This window comes from Saccostrea echinata, unplaced genomic scaffold (genome assembly GCF_033153115.1).
Source record: "Saccostrea echinata isolate AGI-Se365-2 ecotype Australia unplaced genomic scaffold, CSIRO_AGI_Sech_v1 ptg000054l, whole genome shotgun sequence".
Classification (NCBI taxonomy): Eukaryota; Metazoa; Mollusca; class Bivalvia; order Ostreida; family Ostreidae; genus Saccostrea; species Saccostrea echinata.
The window spans coordinates 55839738-55863126 of NW_026889803.1; the positions used below are offsets into that span (position 1 = coordinate 55839738).

Here is a 23389-nt window from a genome sequence, read left to right on the forward strand (position 1 = left end):
TTCTGCATTAAAATAAATATCTTTTTATTTTTTTGTTACTAGTTGCTTTATTAAACTCCAAGGAAGTAAATAACACAAGAAAAAAATTATCTAAACACAAAAAAATTATATCTTTACATAAATCTCCCTTTTTTACTTGCTTATAGAGCTCCATTTTTCTCTCCTTGTCATTTACTGTTTTCAGTATTGTAGTGACACATTAACTATACTTTCTAATTTGTTGCATACACATCTACCATCACACTTACGTGTAAATAGCAAGTAAAATATGATGCGTACTTAGTCAAAAATGCCAAACTCTCATTAAAAAACAACTTATGTTTCAACAAACACAAATCACACATTCACTAAACAAAAAAGTTACATTCAGTTAAATACAAAATTCTGCTGTGCAAGCAAAGGGGAATAACCACCCTTACAGTCCCGACAGACATATGACCATTTGACAATTACCAAATTCATATTGTGTTTTAGGCTATTAGAGGATAACTTTTACAACATTCAGTACATTACAGAATGTAATTTCAGTTCTAGATAGGACTACATCAATGATGTAGCTTAGAAGACCTACAAAAAAATTTCCCCACTATAAAATGAACAAGGAATGATAACTCTTACCACTTCAGTGGGACGGTAAAACTTGGGGTTGACTTTCACCCTCACTACGCCTGTGGCTTTGTCTTTGCCCACTTCATTAACCCCCTCTCCTTCCCATCTACAGAAAAAAAGGTTAAGTTTATTTGTATTCAATCTAAGCATCAAGCACATGCAGATTATGTAAATATTGTAGTATAATACTGTAAAAAAGAAAAAGAAGAAAATAGAAAAATCATCATCAAGCATTAAAAAACTAATAAAAATTTCTGAGAGCAGCAATGTTCTATTTTGCCTTACTTTACCATGAATTTATTTATTGATATGTCTAAAGTTCTGTGAAGTTTAATATGCTACCTTTACCTGCACATTTAAATATTGCCATACTTTGATATGAAACACTCCATAATTCAACCCAATTCTGTTAAAAACACACGGCACCTGTAGTTTGGTGTATGACATGTGCATTTATTTTGTCACAACTCAACTAAACACTTTAAAAATATTTAAAAAAGAATTAAAATACTGACACAAATAAATCTGCAAAGTGCGTTTCTCTGTCCAGGTTTCATGGTGAAAAATTATTTTAGTGTTCAAGTGTTTGCAAGTGCAGTTTTTCATCAACAAAAATTAAACTGTCTAGTTGTCTCATTCTGAAAGCTTCAACATCAAAAAGAATAATGCCAATATACCACAGATGTTTAAATTCTTAGGGGCTGTACAAGATTCTGTTAATCACTGACAATAAATTAAACAAACGAAATTATGAGCCATTTCACTTAAGGCAAATATTAGAAGAAAAAAAAAATTATTTTCCTTTTTGTGATTTATAATCTCCCTGATATGTACGTGATGTTTGTCATGTTCTTATTATATATATTTCTAAGTAAGAAAAGTTTTCTGCTTCAGGTATATTTTTATTGTTTGTACTATATATAAAATAAGGTGGTTTTACAACAGATTCCTTTTTTGTATATCATTTATCATGATGTATTTAGGGACATTTATTGTATGAATCGACTCCTCTGATTGAGACTTACATTTACAAGACCGTTATTTATTTTTTTGGGAGGGGGAGGAGGAATGAATTTACAATATTGTGAACATTATATAAAACTTTTGAATTATTAATACATGTACTTTCATTTAAATCATTTATACATGCATTTTCATTTTTTCATAATATTCATAATCACAGCTTCCTCCCATTTAAAAAATAAAATCAATCCCCCCAATCTTACTATACATGTGATATATTTAACTGTTTTTATTTCTGTGGATATAGCTATTATTGCAAAATTTTGCAGTATTTTTTCAACAAAACAAATCAAAATAAAATTTAAAAAAAAATTGAAACAAACATTCACTTGCAAAAAATAATGCTTTAAAGTTTCAATTTCCATACTGTGTGCTGGTGTCCCTTCATACTCGGTCATAAATTTTCTCGTATCTCTTCATGAAGCACCTAATTACTAGTACATGTATTACAATGTATGTTAAATGACCAGATGCAAACATTTTGGATTGTGGTCTGTTAACCAAAATTACATTAATAGGAGACAAAAGCATGTTGCTGGTCTCTAATTTATGTTCCAAAGAAAAGTTACAAAATATGATGAAAAAGTGATGAATCATATGCAAAAATACTGAAACTTTTCAGCAATGCTGTTGCTTTTTTCAATATTGTAAAATATTTTAATTTTCAAACCTGGTAAAAATAAAAATGCAAAAAGGAAAAAAAAAAAATTTAAAAACATGAGTGCTTGTGTTTACAGACTGTAAAAATCTGCACTCCGGAAAAAAATACATATATATTTAGCATCCATACAATGTTACTTCCTTCTATTCAGAGCATATGCTCTCTCTACTAACTATTCTTTTTAATCAATCTGCTGTGTTCATTATCATTTCATAAAGATAAAATGACAATTTTCCCAGTACTTCCACATTCATCAGGACTCTCCTTTCATTTTTAATGCTGCAACCTGTACACTGTAAACATAATACATGTACCAAACTTTCACTCCATCCATTATGCCATACTTGATCTATATTCATAATTTCTCTGATCCACTTTATTGTTCTTTACACATTTTCACTGTATCCACATTCCACAAATCTACTCTCTTTATCCACATCACTTACACAAGATGTCCACAATATAACACTATCTCCACATCAAACTTCTTCAAACATCAAACATCAAATTCTTCATTTTTAAACTGTACAGCCACACTGTATCCACAAACAAATCATCTTAACCTTTTCAAAATACTTACACTATATCCACATTCACAACTTTAAAAGCCTTTTCCACAAATTCCCTGACACTGTGAGCTTCTCCCATAGAAATGACAAAATCCTCTGGCTTCTCATGCTGTAACATTCTCCACATTGCCTGTGTGAACAGAAATTATTTACACTCAAATTTTCAATCACTCTGTAACCCCTGGTTTTGAAACAATGATCTTTTGTTTCTAACATTTTTATTTTAAAGAAAAAGACTGAAAACAGCTTTTTATCATTTATAAACATGCATGGATGTATACCAGTTACATGTGGTAACCATGCATCATTGTATATTGTATATTTTTGTAATTTTGTCTTTAGATTTTTCATCTTTAAAATTTTGTGCCATATTTATCTCATCTGATATCATTCCATTATTTTTCCATCATAATAAACATTTAATTTAATAAAATAATATTTTAAAGAAAAAAACAACACTGCCTAAATCAATGATGAATTTAAATGAAATTTTGTACGTTAACAATTTGTAATTTGATTTAGTATATGTCCATTACGTAGTTGAACAAGTGTTCCTATACTTAGAACACTGACGTGGACAAATGCTGTAGTATTCCAGTAACAATGAACTCAGATATTCAAGAACATCCACTTCATTTAAAATTATCCTAACATTAGAATGTTAAATCCATTTATCAAGTGATGAAATCCAGAAGATTCAGAGATCTAAAAGCACAGAAACCCATTTAAAGTTGGAGATTCTGCAAATCACATTTTATAGGTTTGCAGTGTTTACTCATGAAAATTGAACTGCTGCTTCAAAGTGTCAATTCGCCAATGTACAAAGCCAAATTGACATTCACTTTTTGTAAAGTTGAGGATGAAAAAATATTATTGCAGGGATTTTTTTCTGACAAAAGTTTGCTTTAGGAACCATTTTTGTTTGTTTAATTTTCTGAAGACAATCTTGTGTTATTTCTCACAACACTTGAAGAGAGGGATGCAAACTAAATGTTCTTTCACAGTGATGTTCTGTATTTTAATTTAATCTAAAAACAGGAAACTTTAGCTTTATCCTCTTATACTCAGAAATCATTTTGTGGAAAACTAAATCAGTAATACAAAAATCTCTATTCACTCCTCTTCATACTTTTTTTAATTTTATATCCATTTTTTTTCAATCTTGTCTCCTTTCACATGTATACTGCAACATTTAAAAAAGGGAATGGTGTTTAGCTTTAATCTAAAATGTGAGTTGGAATTATATGACATATTTTGGCTCTGTGTGTAGCCTATACCTCTATATAGTCTTATATTGGCTCTCTGTGTAGCCTATACCCCTACAAAGTTTATATTTACTCTGTGTGTAGCCTATATACCTCTAAAAAGTCTTATATTGACTCTGTGTGTAGCCTATACCTCTACATAGTCTTATAATGGCTCTGTGTATAGCCTATACCTCTACATAATCTTATATTGGCTCTGCATGTAGCCTTTACCTCTACAAAGTCTTATATTGACTCTGTGTGTAGCCTATACCTCTAAATAGTCTTATATTGGTTCTGTGTGTAGCCTATACCTCTACACAGTCTTATAATGGCTCTGTGTGTAGCCTATACCTCTAAATAGTCTTATATTGGTTCTGTGTGTAGCCTATACCTCTACACAGTCTTATATTGGTTCTGTGTGTAGCCTATACCTCTACACAGTCTTATATTGGTTCTGTGTGTAGCCTATACCTCTACACAGTCTTATATTGGTTCTGCGTGTAGCCTATACCTCTACACAGTCTTATAATGGCTCTGCGTGTAGTATTTACCTCTACACAGTCTTATATTGACTCTGTGTGTAGCCTATACCTCTAAATAGTCTTATATTGGTTCTGTGTGTAGCCTATACCTCTACACAGTCTTATAATGGCTCTGTGTGTAGCCTATACCTCTAAATAGTCTTATATTGGTTCTGTGTGTAGCCTATACCTCTACACAGTCTTATATTGGTTCTGTGTGTAGCCTATACCTCTACACAGTCTTATATTGGTTCTGTGTGTAGCCTATACCTCTACACAGTCTTATATTGGTTCTGCGTGTAGCCTATACCTCTACACAGTCTTATAATGGCTCTGCGTGTAGTATTTACCTCTACACAGTCTTATATTGACTCTGTGTGTAGCCTATACCTCTAAATAGTCTTATATTGGTTCTGTGTGTAGCCTATACCTCTAAATAGTCTTATATTGGTTCTGTGTGTAGCCTATGCCTCTACACAGTCTTATATTGGTTCTGCGTGTAGCCTATACCTCTACACAGTCTTATAATGGCTCTGCGTGTAGTATTTACCTCTACACAGTCTTATATTGACTCTGTGTGTAGCCTATACCTCTAAATAGTCTTATATTGGTTCTGTGTGTAGCCTATACCTCTACACAGTCTTATAATGGCTCTGTGTGTAGCCTATACCTCTAAATAGTCTTATATTGGTTCTGTGTGTAGCCTATACCTCTAAATAGTCTTATATTGGTTCTGTGTGTAGCCTATACCTCTACACAGTCTTATATTGGTTCTGCGTGCAGCCTATACCTCTACACAGTCTTATAATGGCTCTGCGTGTAGTATTTACCTCTACACAGTCTTATATTGACTCTGTGTGTAGCCTATACCTCTAAATAGTCTTATATTGGTTCTGTGTGTAGCCTATACCTCTACACAGTCTTATAATGGCTCTGTGTGTAGCCTATACCTCTAAATAGTCTTATATTGGTTCTGTGTGTAGCCTATACCTCTACACAGTCTTATATTGGTTCTGCGTGTAGCCTATACCTCTAAATAGTCTTATATTGGTTCTGTGTGTAGCCTATACCTCTAAATAGTCTTATATTGGTTCTGCGTGTAGCCTATACCTCTACACAGTCTTATAATGGCTCTGCGTGTAGTATTTACCTCTACACAGTCTTATATTGGTTCTGCGTGTAGCCTATACCTCTACACAGTCTTATAATGGCTCTGTGTGTAGCCTATACCTCTAAATAGTCTTATATTGGTTCTGCGTGTAGCCTATACCTCTACACAGTCTTATAATGGCTCTGCGTGTAGTATTTACCTCTACACAGTCTTATAATGGTTCTGTGTGTAGCCTATACCTCTACACAGTCTTATAATGGCTCTGTGTGTAGCCTATACCTCTACACAGTCTTATAATGGCTCTGCGTGTAGCCTATACCTCTACACAGTCTTATAATGGCTCTGCCTGTAGTATTTACCTCTACACAGTCTTATATTGACTCTGTGTGTAGCCTATACCTCTACACAGTCTTATAATGGCTCTGTGTGTAGCCTATACCTCTAAATAGTCTTATATTGGTTCTGTGTGTAGCCTATACCTCTACACAGTCTTATAATGGCTCTGTGTGTAGCCTATACCTCTAAATAGTCTTATATTGGTTCTGTGTGTAGCCTATACCTCTACACAGTCTTATAATGGCTCTGCGTGTAGTATTTACCTCTACACAGTCTTATAATGACTCTGTGTGTAGCCTATACCTCTACACAGTCTTATAATGGCTCTGCGTGTAGTATTTACCTCTACACAGTCTTATAATGACTCTGCGTGTAGTATTTACCTCTACACAGTCTTATAATGACTCTGCGTGTAGCCTATACCTCTACATAGTCTTATAATGGCTCTGTGTGAAGTATTTACCTCTACATAGTCTTATAATGGCTCTGTGTGTAGCCTATACCTCTACACAGTCTTATAATGGCTCTGCGTGTAGTATTTACCTCTACAAAGTCTTATATTGACTCTGTGTGTAGTATTTACCTCTACACGGTCTTATATTGGTTCTGTGTGTAGCCTATACCTCTACACAGTCTTATATTGGTTCTGTGTGTAGCCTATACCTCTACATAGTCTTATATTGACTCTGCGTGTAGTATTTACCTCTACACAGTCTTATAATGGCTCTGCGTGTAGTATTTACCTCTACACAGTCTTATAATGGCTCTGCGTGTAGTATTTACCTCTACAAAGTCTTATATTGACTCTGTGTGTAGTATTTACCTCTACACAGTCTTATAATGGCTCTGTGTGTAGCCTATACCTCTACACAGTCTTATAATGGCTCTGTGTGTAGCCTATACCTCTACATAGTCTTATAATGGCTCTGTGTGTAGCCTATACCTCTACACAGTCTTATAATGGTTCTGTGTGTAGCCTATACCTCTACACAGTCTTATAATGGCTCTGCGTGTAGTATTTACCTCTACAAAGTCTTATATTGACTCTGTGTGTAGTATTTACCTCTACACGGTCTTATATTGGTTCTGTGTGTAGCCTATACCTCTACACAGTCTTATATTGGTTCTGTGTGTAGCCTATACCTCTACATAGTCTTATATTGACTCTGCGTGTAGTATTTACCTCTACACAGTCTTATAATGGCTCTGCGTGTAGTCTTTACCTCTACATAGTCCTTGGCATGTCCCCAATCTCTCTTAGCATCCAGGTTTCCTAGCTGAACATTCTCCTGTTGTCCTAATGTAATTTTAGCAACAGCTCGTGTAATCTTCCTCGTCACAAAAGTCTCACCTACAGAAAAATATAGTACTTATAAAAGCAACTTATACCAACATCTTAGATTACACCTACATCTTAGATTATACCTACAGCTTAGTCAATATCTACGACTTAGTCAATATCTACAACTTAGTCTATACCAGTCCTACAACTTATATCTATACTAAGCTTAGATTATACCTACACTTATATTATACCTATAGCTTATATATTTTACCTACAGCTTAGTCTATACCTACATCACAGTTTGTAAGTATTTTTTGAAAATTCCATTTTTTCGTTCAACAATTCAATTAAATACTTAATATGATCAGCAAAATGTCACATGATCCTCCAGTAGTCCTACTCATATGCTAAATTTTCTCTTATATATCATAAGTGCACCATTTTTTACAATATATATCTATGATTTTTGTCCTAGAGTTTTCTTCTTGATATAAAACACATTCTTAAATCTCATTTCCAGAATGACTGTAAGACATCATTCTCTTGTCATCATCTAATTGACTGCAATTTTACAAAGTCCCCCTTCTGAAGATCAGGGGATGCTTTGTTTTGATAATGTCAGAGTGAGATGAAGATTCAGCCCATTCTTTCCTTTCCAATCATGCAAATTCCACTTCATGCAACTTTATTTTTCTGTAAGGATTGACGTGGGATAAATTAGTTATTGTCAGATTCAAAGTAACTCTTGAAGTGATTGAACATGACCCCATGTAAGAAAACATTCAGGGGAATCTGATCTGGTTGTCAATCATCTTTACAATAAATCTCCGGATAATTTACTCCAGTTGGAATTGATGTTTGCTTAGTGTTATATCAGACAGTTAATGAGAAATATCCAGATAAATTAAGATATTATTGTAAAACATTTCTAAAAACCGCACCGTCTATAATCATGACATGCAGACATAAGTTCAATAAAGTTTGATAATCTCACTTTGTTTGAAAAAGGAATAAAACCTCTCTGTCTCAGCAAAATTTTGACATGTTTAAGGGCGGGGTTTTCATTTTTAATTCATTTTCTCCCACTGAGTGCAAGTGTTATCAAGTTACAAACCATAACAAAAATCCAATACTAAGAAAACATCTTGACATTTTGTAATACTGGGACAGATGTGGGAGATGCCTGGGGCTGATGGGAAGGTTTTTCTGGCTGAGTAGGTTGCTGACTGTGACCTCAGATGATATTTGTTTGGGGATGGGGTAAGTGTCAATTTGTGCACTGCCTGCAGCAAGTACAATGTTGATAAACATTGGCCTGTCACAAATGCTCTTTCAAATTTAAGATTTGAGCATGACAGGTTGTTTTTTAAACAATATAAATCCTTCAGTGACCCAAATGATCAAATTTAATTTCCTTTCTAAATTCTTAAACATGGAATTTTTTCTACACTAATGACATTTGCTCTGTAAATAATTAGCAGGATGATTTAATGTGTTGGGAACACACACATACTTCTCTTTTACTAGTATTTTAATATTCTCAGCTTATATTCACAGTGCTATAATTCTTACTGAGTTATTATAAATATACTTCGTTACTGATGTGAATATTTCTATTAAGATTTGACCCTGTGGACATGTTCATGACCTCTCACCTCTTCTGGGACTTTCGTGGTTAAATAAGATTCCATTACAGGCAAACATATCATAAGCCTCTCTGTAGTTCACAACGATCCAATAGGCATAAAGCTTAGCAACACCTGTAACACAAAATAATACTGATAGAGTAATTCAATTATATATTAACAATCTAATAGGCATAAAGCTTGGCAACACCTGTAACACAAAACAATACTGATAGATTAATTTAATAATATATTAACAATCTAATAGGCATAAAGCTTAGCAACACTGTAACACAAAACAATACCGATAGAGTAATTCAATTATATATCAAAGTCATTAACTCATATTTACTGAACAACACTTCTCAAGCAAAAAGTTAAATTTCCTTCACATCCTACCAATTTTTTTTTTATTATGGGCCAATAATCAACTCAGAAAATGTTCCCAAGATTTTTATGTATACTGTTATGGTAGGCATCCATTCTCAGTTTCTGTTGTTTTAAAGTAATACTGTATTATCCACAATTTTCAAAGTAATAAAATATTAAGATATATTTCCATATTAGTGAAAGTAAGATATTTAAAATTTGAAGATACAAACTAAATAAACTTTATTTAGATCAATTATGACAGATTTTGTTCCTCTAATGCACCAGTCAATATCAAATAGAACAATACTCTATTTAGACATTAATGGTACATACAATGGAATTTGCAATGGAATTTTCTCCTATGGATTTCTTACCATACGGAGACCTTGGATAGAAGGGCGTGGTCTCTTTTTGGGGGATTTCCTGAACCTTTCCAAACATTTCACTGGTGGATGCCTGGTAGAATTTGACCTGGTCCGCTAGTCCGCATGTTCTGATGGCGTCCAACAAACGTAACGTTCCCACGGCATCAACATTAGCTGTGTACTCGGCTAATTCAAAGGACACCTACACAAAGCGTTATAATTATCATTACTAAAACATTACAATAGTATACAACAATTAAAGCATTATTCCATTACTAAAACACTGTTTACCGGTAATTACTATACATCAATTACAATAAAGTTTTGTTAAGTGGATTTGATGGAAGTAAATAGAAGTCTGAAATTCCTAATGAAGCTGCTAAAAATGAACTTAGCATAAATTTTGTAACAGCTAGTACATTGAAATTACCTTAGAATTCACTCATGGTTATATAGTATAAATATATATATATATATATACTATATAATTTTATATAGTATATTTTTATATTCTAAACATCTGTTTTTGCTCAATGTAGAATTTTCACTTTTTTAAATCATAATCCTAGTTATTTTTCAATTATTTTTTAATGCTACAATATTAATTTCAAGTTTATTTGTTTCTGTTTTAAGTCCTAATGGTCCTAGCTGTAGAATCTAAGACACATATATGGCAATTTTTTTTTTCTTTTCATATTTTAGATTTGATTATATTCCATAACTTTTCCTTTATCATACTTCACAATTTAGACTGAGGTACAAGAAATATGATATTGCATTCAATTAGATGCACTAAGTGGGGGACAAGCTAAAGAATACATCAGAAACATCCTCCCTCTATACAAGACTGCTAAGGACAAGGTTACCCACCAGGGGGCAGTGTTAGGGACAGATGAAATAACACTACTGAATTAAGCTTCCATATCCAGGGTAAAGAGGTCAATTAAATCTGAAATTAACACCATCAGTCCCACTTCTTTCATGTCAGTTTTGCTGAATTCAACACAGGAGTGAAGAAAAGTGGGAGTATCCATGTCAGATAACCTGATAAGAAGAGTCCATGCATTCCCCCCACCTTTTGTCATATTTTCTTATTACAAAACTCATGTGGAAAATAAAGATCTTTTTTTCATTCCTTTCAAATTCAGACTAAACCAATGAATACAATAAAGTACAATGTACATGAATTTTTTATGGTAATTACCTCAACATGATTAAAAGCCTTAATTTTTCCTTTTACAATTAAATTTCTACATCATGTTCACCAAAATAATGTTCTAAATAATATCAACAAATAAAAACAGCTGATGCTTTCTATGTATTAATTAGAATATCCTTTATTTCTGTTAGCTTAATGCGCACATTTTGACATATCTAATTTAGTCAACAGTCACTCAGATGAAAAAGACGACGAGATGTAAGTAATGTGTATGTCAACTGTTTTAAAAAGCAAACCGAATGTTTCTTATAAATAAGCAGATGACATTTTCAATTTACGCTGTTGATTAAATTGTTCATGGCATATGGTCTTGTTAACCCAGCTGGAATGAATATGCAAGGACAATATTAACACATACAAAGAGGGATAACTCAAACTGGTTTCTGGAACCTTAATTATGGAGTGACAAAGTTGAGGCAAAAAACTATTGCATTTTTACTTGAATTTTACCTGCAACAAAATCAAGTAAGAACAGAATTGATGTGTTTGTTGGTTGGTTCCCCCCCCCCCCCATTTTTTAAAGTTACATAAACTCTATCCCTAGCTTGAATTTAAGGACATACACAATGTAGGTATATACCTTACAACATGTATACCTACTATTAATTTTTCAAGATATTCTTAATTTAAAATCATAGTACCATTTAAAGTTCATAGACAAAAATCAGCATACATTACCAGGGGTTCTGATGAGATATCAAATGATAAAAATCCTTGTATTTTTTTTTTTTTTTTTAAAAATTAACAAAATATAATTGTATGTTCTTTTTCTTTACAATTTGATTTAAAAGAGGTGCACAGCATCATTAGGAATAATTTATAGTCACATCAAAGTCTATCAATTATTGACATTTTTAAATTATACATCGAATGAGTAAATAAAGCTCAAAACTATGTTGTGTGTGTCCGTAAGTGATAGATTTTCATGGTATTTCAACATGAACAAGAATTAAATGAATATAAATTTTCTGGAGATGGGAAGCTCATCTTGAAATTGAACTTTAAGATTATTTTAAAGACATAATAATAAACAATAATTGTACAGTGAATCATGGCTGTTATTTGCACTACTTTAATCAATTAACACAAATTTCTGTGTACATGTATTTTAGTGAAGATGCACAGTATTCTCTAGGGTCTCCCACACACCTTCAGCAAACATGAATTTTCACCACCTCAACAACAAACTTGAATCTACACTACCTAAGGATACTTCTGTATTAATATGACTAATAATGGCTTAGCTGTTCTTGAGAAGAAAATTTTTAATGATATTTCCTATATATTCCTATGTAAAACTTTGGACCCCTGTTGTGTCTGCGCCCAACCCCCAGGGGTCATGATTTGAACAAACTTGAATCTACACTACCTGAAGATACTTCTATAATAATATGACTGTCACTGATAATGGCTTTACTGTTCTCGAGAAAAGGATTTTTAAAGACATTTCCAATATATTCCTATGTAAAACTTCGACCCCCTCTTGTGGCCCCGCCCTATGCCCGGGGGATATGATACAACAAATTTGAATCTAGAGTATGTAATGAAGCTTTCAATTTAGTTTCATCTTTTTTTGCCCAGTGGTTCTTGAGAAGGTTTTTAAATGATGCCACCAAATTTTTACGAATTCTTAATTATCTCCCTTTGAAAGAGGGCATGGCAATTCCTGTGAACAAACTTAAATCCCCTTCACCCAAGGACTCTGTCAAGGTGAGCTAAAAATAATTAATAGCATATATACATATACAAATCTCATTCTCTGATCCAAAACTTCAAATGAACGCAAAATAATAAGAATAAGTAGATCCCAATAGATTTAAATGTGATCCTAATTTTTTGTAAGTCTAGATTTATTTTTATACCCGCACTTTCTAAAGAAAGTTCGGGTATATTGTTGTTACTCATGTCTGTCCGTCCGTCCGTCCGTCTGTCACACTCTTATTTCTCAAACTCCTCTTACATTTTACACAGTAGCCTAATCATCTTTTGGGAGGTGTTTGGTGGTGTCCTGTAGATGTGCAGTAAAGTTTCGGAATTTTCATGTTCACCCTGGGGGTCAAATGGGGGTCGAAAAATGACGTTTTTTATGCAAAAAGCCCCTGGTTCCCTGAACTCCTCTTACATTTTACACAGTAGCCTAATCGTCTTTTGGGAGATGGTTGGTGGTGTCCTGCAGATGTGCAGTAAGGTTTCGGAATTTTCATTTTCACCCTGGGGGTCAAATGGGGGTCAAAAAATGACGTTTTTTATGCAAAAAGCCCCTGGTTCCCTGAACTCCTCTTACATTTTACACAGTAGCCTAATCATCTTTTGGGAGATGGTTGGTGGTGTCCTGTAGATGTGCAGTAAGGTTTCGGAATTTTCATTTTCACCCTGGGGGTCAAATGGGGGTCGAAAAATGACGTTTTTTATGCAAAAAGCCCCTGGTTCCCTGAACTCCTCTTACATTTTACACAGTAGCCTAATCGTCTTTTGGGAGATGGTTGGTGGTGTCCTGTAGATGTGCAGTAAGGTTTCGGAATTTTCATTTTCACCCTGGGGGTCAAATGGGGGTCGAAAAATGACGTTTTTTATGCATAAAGCCCCTGGTTCCCTGAACTCCTCTTACATTTTACACAGTAGCCTAATCATCTTTTGGGGGATGGTTAGTGGTGTCCTGCAGATGTGCAGTAAGGTTTCGGAATTTTCATTTTCACCCTGGGGGTCAAATGGGGGTCAAAAAATGACGTTTTTTAAGCAAAAAGCCCCTGGTTCCCAGAACTCCTCTTACATTTTACACAGTAGCCTAATCGTCTTCTGGGAGGTGGTTGGTGGTGTCCTATAGATGTGCAGTAAGGTTTTGGAATTTTCATTTTCACCCTGGGGGTCAAATGAGAGTCGAAATATGATGTTTTTTATGCAAAAAACCCCTGGTTCCCAGAACTCCTCTTACATTTTACACAGTAGCCTAATCGTCTTTTGGGAGATGGTTGGTGGTGTCATGTTGATGTGCAGTAAGGTTTCGGAATTTTCATTTTCAAGTTTTTGATGCAGTGGAAGAGCTCTCACTAATACATATCAGCATAATAGGTTTGATAAAAATATCTTGAATGATTTATTTAAAACTGAGCTTAACACTTATTTGAGAAAAGAGAGGTCAAGGTCAATGGAAAGGTTGAGGTCAAAATGTTGATGCAGTTGAAAAACTTATATCAGTATGTATTTACTATTAGCATAGAAGTTCAACAAAAATATCAGAAATGGTTTATTTAAAATGTAGATAAGGCCAAATAAAAAAAATATGTGTGGTTCGGGTTACCCGACCTTCCCTATTTTATACCCCCGACCCTAAACTTTTTTTTGGCAATTTTCATATTTTTCCGGAATTTCCCCCAATTTCCATCAATGGCTCCAGTTTAAGTTTTAGTTTCAGCAATGACGGCCTCCTTGCAAAACATAGTGCAAGTGTTTAATAGTGTTAAATCCAAAGCAAGCTAGCATGTAGGTGTCCCCTACCAATATTGACTAGTATATTATCACACCACATCTAAATGCCATTTGCAAAGCAGTGATAGGTATTATTTAGAAAAAAAAATTAAGAAAATCATTTTGTTAAAAAAAAAAATAAAAAAAAATAAAAAAAAAAATAAAAATCCCTACCTACCTACCCTAATTTTTTTGGAAGTGTAACCGGAACCACACATGTTTTTTTGTTTGGCCTAAACACTAATTTAAAAAAGTGAGGTCAAGGTCAAAGGAAAAGTCAAGGTCAAAAAAGTTGATGCAATTGATATCTCTCAGCAGTATAATTATATCAGCATATGAAGTTTGATAAATATATCTTGAATTGTTTATTCAAAACTGATCTAGACACTAATTTAAGAAAAGTAAGGTCAAGGTCAAAGGAAAATTCAAGGTCAAAAATTTTGATGCAGTTGAAAAGCTTACATCAGTATGTATCAGCATATGACGTTTTATTGAAGTCGGACATGACAAACACTATATGCCTCGGTCATATTCATGGCAGGGCATAAAAAACTTGAATCTACACTATATGAGGATGTTTCCATATCAAAATGACTAACAAGCAAATTCAAAGAATTGTGGTCCCCTGCTTTCCTTGTCCTAGTGGATGGGATGCCATTATTTATGACATATTGTTTCAAATATGCACGCCCTATCATATGTCATTCAAAAGTAATCACCAAAGTTAAAATTTTTGAAAATTAGGTAAAACATCAAGGTCAAGGGGTAAAAAATCATAGCATGCTTGGAAACATCTTGTTACAGGTAATGTACATGTCAAATATAAAAGTCCTATCTCTTCTCAATCAAAAGTTATAAGGAAATAAAACATTTTTGAAAAGTAGGTTAAACTTCAAGGTCAATGTCACAGAGTCAAAAGTCATGATATATTTAGAAAGGTCTTGTCACAGGTAATATACATGTATAATATGAACGCCCTATCTTTTCTCTTTCAAAATGATCATTTGAAATAATGTTAAATTTTTTGAAAAGTAGGTCAAACTTCAAGGTCAAGGTCATGGGTTCAAAAATCATGGTATGTTTAGAAAGTTCTTGTAGGTAATGTACATGTGAAATATGAAATCCCTATCTCTTATTATTCAGAAGTTATGACCAAGGTTAAATTTATTGTGACAGACGGACAGACTGACAGACAAATGAGATTTAATGTCCCCTAGGTCCCTTTTGTGAAAACAGACGACAATAATGCCCTTGCTATTCATGAGAAGAAGATTTATGATGGAAAAAATCCCCTGCATTTTTCTATGTAAATCATTGGATCCCCATATGTGGCCCCATCCTACCCCAGTGGGTCATAATTTTAACAAATTTGAAGCTACACTGTCTATGTAAAGAAAGTTTCAACTTTTTGGGCCCAGTCAGTGGTTCTTGATAAGACTTTTTTAAAATGATACCACCAAATTTTCACTAATTCTTGATTATCCCCCCTTGAAAGAGGGTGTGACCCTTCACTTGAACAAACTTGAATCCCCTTTACCCAAAGATGCTTTGTGGCTGGGTTGGTTGAAATTGGCCCGGCGGTTCTAGTGAAGAAGACAAAAATGTGAAAAGTTTACAGGCGGACAGATGAATGACAAACAAAATGTGATCAGAAAACCAGAAAAACTCAAGTGAGCTAAAAACTGATGATCACAAGTACTTGGAAAGAGTTACAGTATTTGAAAAGCAGTTTTTTTTTCATGCATTAATTGTTTTCAGAAGCTGAAAAGGTATGACTTGTATCCATGTTGAAAAAACTTCACATTTCAGAAAACAGTATGATTTAAAATAGTTAATCAAGGTGCTTTGAGTAGCAAAATAAGCTAAACTGGTATAGCTAATTCAACCACAGAGCTTAGTGAATTTTAAAATGCACAACCTTTTCAACTCTTAATCATTCTTAAAATATTTATATCATCATTTCTGATTCAAGGGAGAACTAGAGATATGATCAGAAGTATATCCATTGACTAATAAACATGTACATGTATATTGTGTTTTTTAAGTCATTAATGTTTGTTTGTTGTTAAATGTCCCTCTTGGGAATTTTTCACTCATACGGAGACACCACCACTTAAAAATAATGAAGACGTACAAGTCGGATTTAAGGTTAACATTCATTTTAGGAATTTTCAACAATTAATTAAGACGTAAAGAGATAACTCCTTCCCCTTGCCCCTTCCCCTTCCCAGTTTGTTCATGTATGCAAACTAGTCTAATACTTTGGTTTGACATAAAAAAAATGTGAATACATACAAATAGTTTAATGGTCCATCTCTTTGAATGATTTTCATTCCTAATTCTAGGTTGACCCAAATTCATGAATGAATTAAATGTCAAGTAATCTTATCATTGATGCACTTCTATTTAATTTGATGTAGTCATATTATGAACAAGAGAGTGGGGATGACCTCAAGGGTTCATAACCTTAAACCATTAGATGTACATAACATAATAACACAAGAAACAAAATTATGTCTAGTCAAATGGAAAAATTTTCTACTATTTAGGAGTCGCATGATCATTTGTCATTTCAGGGACAGGGAGCGGCTAGGGAGATTGGACCCCCCCCCCCCCCCTTGGAATTTGCAGAGTTATTTAAATAGGACTATATACTGATTTACAGAAGCAAATAAAAAATGACTTTGGATGCCCTCCCCCTTTAAAAACATGGACCCCACCATCATTGTTTTTATTTTGTTTGTTTGTTTGTTTGTTTTTTTTTTTTGCTCCTCAGGAAATTCTGGGCTGGAATTTTTTTGGACCGAGGTGTGGACCCCCCTCCCCCCCCCCCCCCCTGGAAAAAAAATTCCCGGATCTATGCCTGTAACTGAATGTAATGTCGACAACGGGAGATAACTCTTCAGAATGTGAAATTCGTCTATTGTGGCATCGATGATCCACTCTCTACAATCGGCTCATACATTCAGTGTCTGAGAGAGAAACGAACGACAACTCTGCATAGGAGATTGCCGATGATCTTTGATCCTTTTTAAACTTTAACCTAACCATTTGCATTTCGGTTTATTTTACCCCAATCTATACTTAAACTTGTACTTACCGACTGTCATAGGTCCTGTCAACTTCATGAAATATAATCCAATTAAAACACAAAATGAATTAATTTCCACTGATATACATGTAACACTGCACCATGTCACATGGCATGTGCAATCTAAAAATGATAATGGTAAAACTAGTACTAGTACTGGTAGGGTGACGCAAGCCCAATGTGATGTAGAAATTTTCAAAAAGGTGTTCACATACATGTACAGTACAAATTTTAAATTATCATAACAAACGATGTTTTAACATAACTTTGCCATCTAGGCCTATTTCCAAAAACAGGCAAATTGTGTGTGTGTGTATTGGGGGGGGGGGGGGGGGCACATATAACTTGATTGGGTATGGCTTTTCAAGGAGGTTTTTGCCTAATCAAATACTAAAAAAAGTTTGCACATTTTGATAAATTCATCAAAAACGCTTTGTACTAAAATAATATTATTTGTTGTTGAGAAGATAAATTTAAAAAGTTCCAATTATGGGCCAAAAATTTTTATCCCCCCCCCTTTTTATTAAAACCTAATTTACAACATTAATTAAATTCTGATATTTCAGACTGGTAATGAATTAAGTATATGAAATGCGTATAAGAGGTTCATGGGTCACATGGTCACCTGAGCATTTTATGCTCGATTTGACGAATACATGTACTGTGTAAATTATAGAATTATTTGGACTTTTTCCTTGGTAAGCCCAATATGAAGGAGTGTGCATTTAGAGGCAAACACCTTAGTGCGGGTATTACTGTCTCATGACAGCATCTAGTTTGGTTTGTTTTTTTTTTAATTTTCTTAAAACCAATAAACAGAATTGCGTATTTTACTTGTGTACACAGTTATATTGAAATCAGACTGAAACTGTAGGAGGAATAGCGTTTGAAAGAATTTCATAGAAATTTCTATTTTTAGTAACCATGGCAATAAGGTTCTTCGAAATCAAAGACCGATATATAGAATTATGTATCTTAGTAAGGTCTACTTCTCTACCAAGTAATATTGAAATTGGACCAAAACTGTAGGAGGAGTGGCATTTTGAAATATTGTTTAAAGACAGCTAGATGGACAACGGAAACCTTACTATCGCATAATCTCTTCTGGTTTCTGACCAGTAGAGCTAAAAACTTGGAATGGCCCTTCTATAGGATAACAATTCTTGTGTGGGTGTGTAAACCTTTAATGTTTTCATACAGTACATTTGTATCATGATCTATTCATAATTAGCAAACTGATACCACATATTTATCAATAAGATGCTCTTCATATTACTAAAGCAAGTTGACTCAAATGTTAATGAAACTGACCAAGACATAAGGAAACACCATTTTAATTGCCTTCAAGTAGGAGAATTATTGAGGGAAATGTTAAATTAGGCTAATAAATTGGTAACATTGAAGGGCAAATGGCTGTAACTTTTGAGTTAGAAGATTTAACAAAAATCTGAGATACGGTTTTTAAATTCAATCTTTAATCTACCTTGAGGTAAAATGACCACTTTGAGGGGTTAAATACAAAAAAGTTGATTTATAAAATATTTAAGCACTAAGATTTACATTAATATTTAAATAATTTTTGAAGAAGTTATTAATTAAAGTTTAAATTAGGATAATTAAATAGTAAATTTAACAATTAAGCTTTCAAATGATATATACTTTTATTACGTTATCTTTGATAATGAAAGAATTACATGCAAATTAAATTCTGGCATTTGGAAACCTTTGGTGTATCCTTAAACCAGGATACACTACTTATATATATCATACTCCTAGGAGGCCAGGACAGAAATTTGTACTGTATACTATTGTTATTTATCAATCATCAACCTGAAGATGAAATTGAAGATGCCATGTACCTTGTCATGCATTTTTAACCTCACACTGTTAATTAACATTTACATGTACAAACTGGTATCTCTATCATTGATATCTACCAGGGATGTGTCAAAGTGAGTTGAAAGTCCCAATAACTTTTTCTTTATGAATTTCAATATAAAATCTTGAGATAGCAAGGTTTTACTGCATATAAAAATTGATTCACTATTTATTTTATAAAGTAACTGTATAATTTAAACTTCCAAATCCTTTGTGTACATGATCAAGATGTATAGTATAATTCCTTTGAAATTTTCAATAAATTGATTGAATTCAAGGGATGTATTCAAGATTGTAGTGGCTATACATAGCCATGATCTTGAACAATATGCTAGCCTAGCTGCTATGTAGGAACAGATGTTAATTCATAAAGTGCATTGAAGAGACCTAGGTATCTAGCCTAGCTGCTAATAATATCATCTTAAAATAAATGCAGGCCAAGGAATTGTCAGCATGAATTTACAGGGCATATACATTACATATACTTGTATGAACATTAGTTTTCACTTTACTATCTTGAACCAGCTAGGATATCTTCAGCATTAAGTCTAAGACAGGTTTTAATGTATGTAATACAAGACATTAATTACTTGTTAAATCGTGACCTTTTGTAAGAAGCTTGACTACAATTTAATGTCATACTGTGGAATCATTAAAATTCGTGGGGGTCAATTTTCGTGGATTGCCTAAATTTCACAGGTTCGACGGACATAATTTCATTTATTCCCTCATATCTACGAAAGAAAAGATGACTTTTAAAAACTCAATTATTAATTTATTGAAGATTTGAATTTGTGCATGCAGGGTACCCATGATTTCCGCAAATATTGAGCCAACACGAAATCTAAAGATTCCACAGTAACTTACATGATTTACATCTCTGCTTTGGAATCAAAAGCCAATCAAGTGACATATAATGCATAAAGGTTTTGTTTATTTTTCTTTAATTTTATAATTAAAATTGTTTTGTTTATTTTTCTTTAATTTTATAATTAAAATTAGGGATGTCAATTTTATTCGGACAGCTTAGTCGAATAGTCGGAGGCTTAAGTCGAACGATAGTCGAATATTCGTTGAAATTTCAATTAATATTCCATGTCATTTTCACTATTTGTCTTTTATAGACTAGTTGTACAATGTTTAACCTACGCTATCACCATTATACAACGAATTTCTGAATCGTAAACATTTACGTAGTACAATAAATACTGTACATCTACATTTACCCAATGCACTTGATTTCAAAATTAATATATTTACTGCACATTTTATCTAAATGTAGGATATCAGACGCTTGCATTTGTCCTTTCTTTTCATAATGATAGTACATGTACCCGTTAATTGAAGCCATTTTTACGTGTCGTGTCAGTGACCTTTGACTGGTAAACGTGTAAAATGTGCCTCTTGTAAAAACAGAGAGCTTGGGATAAATTTTAATTATGAGATTTTGCGCAAATAATCAATACAATCTTAAAAAGACTGCATGATATTAATATCAGAAAGAAACACCATTTAATTATGCTCATAACTGTCCCCCAATTTACATGTATTTACAACTTTGCAACAGCTGTTTATTCTTTATGAATAGTTGCATTACGTCAGATCTTATGGAATTGCAGGTTGAAACTTCATAATTTGAATCTACAAAACCAAACAATTCTTGAACATCCTCTCCATTTACAATAAAAAGTGGTAGACAATCCTTGATAATCATGTTTGTGATAGCAACATTTTTCTTTCCGGTTCTGCTTTTTTTTTTTTGGAGGGGGTGGGGGTGGGGGGTGGGGGTGGGGGGCATTATGCGGAGAACTTTTTTAAAGAAAATTTCACTTGAAGACTGATTACTACATGTATGTTTGACGGATTCGGCATATGATACATCAAATTTGATGTTCCACTGCAGAATACAAGTTCAGTTTCACATAACCTTGATAACATACTTTTAACTGTTTTTCAATCCTGACATCTTTTAAAGTATTCAAAACTGTAGATTTTGGAGGCATATTTGCCGAACATAAATTGACATACAAATAATTTCCTTTGAACACTAAAACCATACCCCGAGTTTTACTTACGAGAACATTGATCTGTATATAAATGAAATAGGCGGATCCAAGTAAATTACCTTGAATTTAAAATTACTTTCAGGTAACACATTTCTAACGAATAACCGACCAAAGAAATTTTAGTCGATAGTCGGTATAATCGAACGATAGTCGAGTACTCGAATATTCGTTGACATCCCTAATTTAAATTGTTTTGACAATTTGGTCATTCAAAGGAGGCATTCTCATTTTTGTACATTTATAGGGATTGCTTTTTGGTTTTTATAATTCCAATGGAAAATGAAACAAAACTCAAAAATTAACTGTTATACAATATCAATAAATGGGGAGAACATCAAAAAGTAAAGCACAGTATAAATTCTACCTGCCTTAGTTACCAACAACCGGTCACATTTTATCCTGCACAAACAAATATTAACCGACCTACCTGTGAGATGATGATATTACCCAACTTATTACTAATAACTTGTTACCAAGTCTTTTACTTGTTAAGTTGAAGAAGACAATATTCTTTGACTCACCTTGACATGGCTTTGGGCTCCCAAATTGTAGATTTCATTTGGACGGACTTGACTGATAATTTTAACTAAACAGGTGCTGTCTGTGAGGTCACCATAGTGAAGATGCATGGCTGAAAAGAAGCACAGGATCCATTGATCAGAATGTCCACATCAATGAGTTTGCCAGAACTACAGTAATTTCTGCCCAATTCATTGTTATCATAATATAAATTCGCATGTACAATCATGATTACTTGAAGAAAAATCCCAGTGTAATAAGACCAAAAAAAAAAATTCTAAAACAAAAAAGAATATTGAAAGAATACACAGGGGAACTCTAGCTCTAATCCATGCACAAACACCCATGCATAATATTCTGTATTTAGATTGCAAGGTCTGGCCTGTCTGAGGACCAGTGCACTTAAACATGAAATAAGCAGAAAATGAAACATGTTAAAATGTATACATGAATTCTGCAAAAATGTCAACAATTACACTCTTGGTAATATTTATGACTTATGAAATAGAGACACCAATTGCTATACCTTCACAGCTATAAACATGATGTATGAGGGTTAAAATAGAGACACCAATTGCTATACCTTCACAGTTATAAATATGATTGTGTACAAGGGTTGAAATAGAGACACCAATTGCTATACCTTCACAGTTATAAATATGATTGTGTACGAGGGTTGAAATAGAGACACCAATTGCTATACCTTCACAGTTATAACCATGTTGTATGAGGTTGAAATAGAGACACCAATTGCTATACCTTCATAGCTATAAACATGATTGTGTACGAGGGTTGAAATAGAGACACCAATTGCTATACCTTCACAGTTATAAACATGATTGTGTATGAGGGTTGAAATAGAGACACCAATTGCTATACCTTCACAGCTATAAATATGATTGAGTATGATGGTTTTCCCAAAATTCTATAAACTGAGCTGATATCTTCTGCAAAAACACAATTTTCTAGGTGTATAAAGTGTGTTGTTGGTTGCTAAATTAAGAAGTTTTTTTCTTGATTTCTTGAAAAGATTCTGGGATAGATGTTAACTTTCAGATTCAGTTGCCCTTTGGCCAAGTGATCTCAAATTTTGACTTGTCCGAATGCAAAACTTGGTTGCCCAAATAGGAAAATGATTTATTGCCATAAATATTATGATAAGAAAAAGTGTGAACAGATACACTACTATAAATCTGGCAAGTTGAGGTACCTGAAAAAATTTAGATGGTACGTTTGGACATATTAAATGTATACTACCACTTTCCTTGTCGATTTCATCTGTAAACACACAGTGCAATGCATCAATAACCATCCGTTTCCTTTTTAATAAAAAAATCATTTTGGGTAGGATCGTTTTGTTTTGTGAATTTTGATTGATGCAACGCTAAGGAAGATAGTTGCTATGAAACATACATATCTTGATCAGG

General features: G+C 33.4%; 1 protein-coding gene across 1 annotated transcript in view; it reads right to left on the reverse strand.

Moving 5' to 3' along the window:
• The window catches only part of LOC133172294 (GDP-mannose 4,6 dehydratase-like), a 40125-nt gene that overhangs the window by 3788 nt on the left and 12948 nt on the right, over positions 1–23389 (reverse strand). Inside the window, exons 4-9 of the mRNA XM_061307155.1 lie at positions 21965–22074; positions 9734–9926; positions 9018–9122; positions 7301–7428; positions 2874–2992; positions 619–715 (exon numbers count right to left, since the gene is read on the reverse strand). Coding sequence (XP_061163139.1) covers positions 619–715; positions 2874–2992; positions 7301–7428; positions 9018–9122; positions 9734–9926; positions 21965–22074 — 752 coding nt within the window. The remainder of the gene's footprint in view (positions 1–618; positions 716–2873; positions 2993–7300; positions 7429–9017; positions 9123–9733; positions 9927–21964; positions 22075–23389) is intronic.